Here is a 5000-nt window from a genome sequence, read left to right as displayed (position 1 = left end):
ATCTCCCTCGTCTTCCGCCAAATGACCTAAAAGAACCCCTTCCACCTGATCACACTTTTGGACTCGCTGAGGATCTTATGGAATGGCCTCCGCTAGGAGATCGCAACTTGGCGCCACCGGAGGGTCTCATTTTAGGACCACCTGAAGATCTCACGGAAGATGTTTCCCCAGAAGACCGGGCTTTGGGGCTAACTGATGATCGAACTATGGCCTCCTATGGATCCCACTTTTGCACTCTTCGAGTATTTCACAGCAGGAGCTCCACCGGACGTCCGAATTTTACGTCATTCTTCTGGGGATTGCCATTTCGACCTCCTGCACAGGACGTACAACCGTCTCCGGCCCGCTTGTTCAGCACAGGACGATATTTATTCTTCTTTGTCACACAGACAATATAAGCACCTTCTTTTGAATTTTGTTTCTGTTCAGAGACATACTTGATCCTTAGCTCAGACTGCTTGTCCTGTGTAAATTTACCAGCCACTATCTTGTCAATAGCTTGTTTTGGCGTTGGGGCCCTGTGCTCCTGCAGTCGTCTCTTGACATCATTTGATCGGCCAATGTACAAGTACTCGGTTTCCTTGCTTCCAATTTTCTGGTCGATTGCATAGATTCCCGCAATCTTGGGCACTGGGGTGACATCATATTTTTTCCAAGGCACATTGGATAGCTTATCACAAACTTCACCTCTCACCTCACTGACGGCCTGAGAAAGAGAAGATATATATTGATCACCACTGATCAAGTTGTGGAATACCTAGCTGACTGCACAACTTTACATCCTTGCATTTTACAAGTTCGCGTGACTCGAATGTTGAGTTCGTAACAGATTTCTGGGAAACCTAGGCAGATTCGACTGAGTTCCTGTTATGAAGATTTTGTGAATCCGCTTGACATATATCCCGCGAGTCAAATGACAATATAGCTTGATCGCAGTCTAATCCGTAACTTTACAACCAAAATTACGATGATTAAAATGACCAAATGAAAAAGAATTTCAGCAAGATAATACAACAACTAATGAGGGCTACTCAGAAGAAGAGGAACTTGCTTTTGATCTTGGTTTTTTTCTTGGATAAGAAAAACGAGAAAAAAATAACCCAGATTTCCTAATTATCATTGAGTAACTGAACTGCCTAACGTCACCGACAGACGAGTCATTAGCGATTATCATGAAGGTGTTCGATATCGTTCCGAGCACAGACCCTCATGATCTGCCTCATGCATTTCACTAGCGTTTGAGAGGCTAACGTTTTCATGGACAAACGATGATGCTAGCTGCCTTGTTTTCATTCTGAATTGGCATCACAAGTAAGCACCTGACATGACTGAATAAGTCTAAAAATGTGTGGATGTTTGTGTTTGTCCTTTCATTAAGCATAAAGCTTGTATGGACCTTGCGCTTTCGACAAACCCGCTTCGATTTACGACAAAGTAACGCGTGGGACATGCGGCAGGACAGTATTCGACACAGATGGCTTAGTAACTAACAACGTTTAAAAGTTTCTGAAATACTTAATACTATGAGATCAAGCCAAAGAGGTAATTGCATATATCAGTTTGAAGTTCAGCATTGCGGGATAATAATCCCGAATCCTATCGGGAGTGAACGAATCGGACTTCTGCAAATGGAAAGTGCATCAAACAAGTCAACAAGCTACTTTCTTTGTCTAAGTCATGTCTCGACAAAAGACTTTGCCCACCGAAATATGTTGAATTATTTCCATCCATTATTTATACACCTTCATATTAATCGTCGCACATGTATTAAAACATAGTTAATAGACGGGAACGGTTATGAAACCCGACAGCTTTCTTTGTTGTAGGTTTTTGTTCTTTTTTTGGCCTTGACAACACAATTGCTGGTTTTCACTCACGTGATCAACAGCCATGTTTTTCAACGAAAACAAAAGGAAGCGTTTGCATAATAATAGAGTTAAATTCCCGGAGGATTTGGTCGGGGCACCAACATGGCCGCCTTTTCTTTGTTTAGGGCACCAACATGGCGGTCGTGACGTCTTGTTTTCTCCGTACTGATCAACTAACTAATAGAAACGTGTTGGCTACGTAATTCATGCATAGTGTATGAGCGCAAAACAAAAGATTGTGCACGGTCGTGGACTTTCCAACCTAAAGCTTGGCATCTTTGCTTTCTCCTTTAATGTTTGCCGGGCTTCCAAACATGTCCCCTCAATTAACTATGATTAAAATATTTATAAATACACCGGGTAGGTCAAAGCAATTGACCTTTATGAATCGCATCGCGCGACGTCGGGATCGTACTGAATTATTGTTTATATCGCAAATACAATTTAATATATTGATATATTCAAAGATAATATAAAATGGTTCTTAATACCTTCAAATACGGCACAAGGCTTGTGTAGGCCTTTGGTTTTCAACCAAACTGCCGCGAATTTGCAACCTTTTCCTATAGGCCACTTCGGAAAATACCATAATACTCTTTGTTTGTCCCTCCAAATTTTGCATAACCATTGTTTTTTTGTTTTCTCTTGGAAGCATCGTAAGTCCCATGAGAAACTGGAAACAATGCTTATGCAAAATTTGGGGACAGACAAAGAGTATAATGATATTTTCCGAAGTAGCCTATTTGCCGTGATTCATCAAATTCATCCGCCATGATTTATCCCTGGAAACGTAACATGAAATCGAGTCTAGCGATCAAATAGCCCTTATTCACGATAGCCGCCATGTTGGTTTTCAAATTGTCATGCAAATTAGCCATGTGTTATGCTGGGGGGCAAACATTGGAATAAAGGCAAATTGCGGAAAATCGTTTCGTCGAAATATTGAATTAACATTGCTAAAAGTACATTTTAAAATTTAGAATTAAGTATCTTTTATAATAATTTTATATCTTTTGATTGCCTCCGACATTTTGACTTTCTACTTCGTTATCTGCTAGTTTTTCAGTGAAAAAAAAATCGAAGTAACTTGTGCAAGCATTCTATTTTACTACTTAGGTGATAAACATTCAATGAACAACGAATCACAGCGGAGCATCCTGCTTAAAAGGCGACGCCAAAATTCAAACTGATCGCTGTGTGGAAGAAGGTTCACGAAGGAAGGAAGAAGGTGAGTTGCTGTTTTGAATATTTCGACTAAATTACACCGTGCGAATCTCTGGTCATCATATCAAGAAAGCTACATCCATTACAGAAATTTACAGACCGACAATCGAGACTAGACCTCGAAAACAGCCGCGGCGAAACTGAAGTGGATGTAAACAATGCACATGAACAAAACAAAATCACTATTCTCTAAACTTCAAACTAATGATCGTCTTAATTCTGTTCTGTTCTCGACTCCTAATGGGTCCACGGAGACTCGTGAGCTTGAAACAAATTTTCTATTTGAAAAAGAGCGCGAATCCCAAACTGTTAGGTCAGCATTTTATATCCTTTGTTATACAGGAATTATGAAAATGTGCCATGGAAGCAGTTTCGATTTCTAAGGGGAATATCCCTTCGATGATCATTGGATCGGTAAATATAAAACTGTCAAACTGAGACGTCTTGTTGACATATCACGTCCATTCACTTGGACGTTTACACACGCATAACTTTCCTTTAGATGTTTGTTTACAGTCCAGTTTAAGCTAGTTTAGTTTGTCAAGTGTTTTCACGGGTACCAGGTTTGCATTCCTGTGGTACCGAGAATGGCGTGGGAATGTTTCGTTTCCGGAATGGTAAGGGCAGGAGAAAAGATAAAATACTTATACTCGGTCTGTCAGATCGCTTCGTCTATTGAAACTCTCGAGAAATAAAGATAGAAGTGTGGACACAAACTCTCTTGGAACGGTGAGAGACCTGTCAAGGAATATTAGAGCAGATATTTGTTTATGTGCACAATACATCGAAGCATTAAGACTGTTTTCGTGAACACGGTTTTATTTGTAACCGCATTGTTTTCGATGCGGTTACACCTTCTGTTTACACGACACCGATCGAGACTGTTGCCGAAACTCTGTCGATTTGAAACTGCTGCCAAAAGTGGAGTGTTTTCAAAACGATGTGGTTGCATCTGTCGTGTAAACAGCGAAACCGCATCGATTTGAATACGGTTACAATTTTGGCGCGAACTTTGCATTGTTCAATTCCATATAGTGAATTTAGCAGGTAGTGTAGCGCTCGCTTCTACCATCACGCCTTGGATTTTCTGGCGAAAACGGTTCCATGTAAACACTTCCAAACCGCATCGATCTTGACGCGGGTTTGAATCACGGAAACCGTGTCGATGTGAAACCGCATTCGCGTAAACGCTGCCTAAGGCTACAAATAAAGCCACTGTGTGCTTGTGTAGAAAGTAAAACTTTGAACATAACCACTAATTTTATTTAAAGTGAAACTACATCACGCGTGATGGTTCCGTTGGTCTCGTTCCGGCGTTTCGATGGTTTCGGCGGTTCCGGTTTCGGTGTTTCGTGTTTTAGTATATGCCAGCTATTCATAAACACATCAAACCGTGCTATGCTTCACCTGGTGAGCGCTTTATTCAATGTTTTTGAAAATAGCAAGAACACATTTTACACCAATTATGGGGTCTTGTTTTGCTCCAGCACAGTCGAAAACGATTTATTTTTAGATACACTTTACGGGCGAAAACAAACAGAAGGCCACCGAACGGTTGCAAATTGCTATTTGCTGCGGTTAGAAAGAATAGCAGCAAATTAACGTTTTCACGGTACATCGAAGTTTCTGACAGTTGCCTTGGCAACATCAGAGTTGAAAGCATGTGCTGGCGGAATTTTGCTGAGGGGAATCATTCTACACTGGCATCGCTGTAGCCTTCGGGTTCTTGTTTAATTTTATTTACTAATGTACTTTCTCATTCTGGTTTCATCTTCATGTAATTTTGATAAACGTTTCTCCCTCAAGGTCGTTGTTAAGTGCCTGGTTCTGCATTCGGGAGGGATCAGGTTTCTTCCAAAAGAAAGGGGTTTTTTCCTGACGGGCAGCAGGCACGTTAGTTTATCATGC

At 41.0% G+C, this 5000-nt stretch overlaps 2 protein-coding genes across 3 annotated transcripts in view; one reads left to right on the top strand and one right to left on the bottom strand.

Moving 5' to 3' along the window:
- Window positions 1-5000, bottom strand: part of LOC138052904 (uncharacterized) — a 10305-nt gene that overhangs the window by 1617 nt on the left and 3688 nt on the right. For both annotated transcript variants that reach the window (XR_011133176.1, XM_068899500.1), the window contains one exon: window positions 1-706. This exon is cut by the window's left edge and continues 1617 nt beyond it. Coding sequence is in view for 1 of the 2 variants with exons in the window: in XM_068899500.1 (XP_068755601.1) it covers window positions 248-706 (459 nt within the window). In the remaining variant the exon portion in view is untranslated. The remainder of the gene's footprint in view (window positions 707-5000) is intronic.
- Window positions 3659-5000, top strand: part of LOC138052903 (uncharacterized) — a 9812-nt gene continuing 8470 nt past the window's right edge. The window contains exon 1 of the transcript XR_011133175.1: window positions 3659-3821. The gene's annotated coding sequence lies outside the window, so the exon portion shown is untranslated. The remainder of the gene's footprint in view (window positions 3822-5000) is intronic.

This window comes from Montipora capricornis, chromosome 6 (assembly GCF_036669925.1).
Source record: "Montipora capricornis isolate CH-2021 chromosome 6, ASM3666992v2, whole genome shotgun sequence".
NCBI lineage: Eukaryota > Metazoa > Cnidaria > Anthozoa > Scleractinia > Acroporidae > Montipora > Montipora capricornis.
This window is presented reverse-complemented; position numbering and strand designations above follow the sequence as displayed.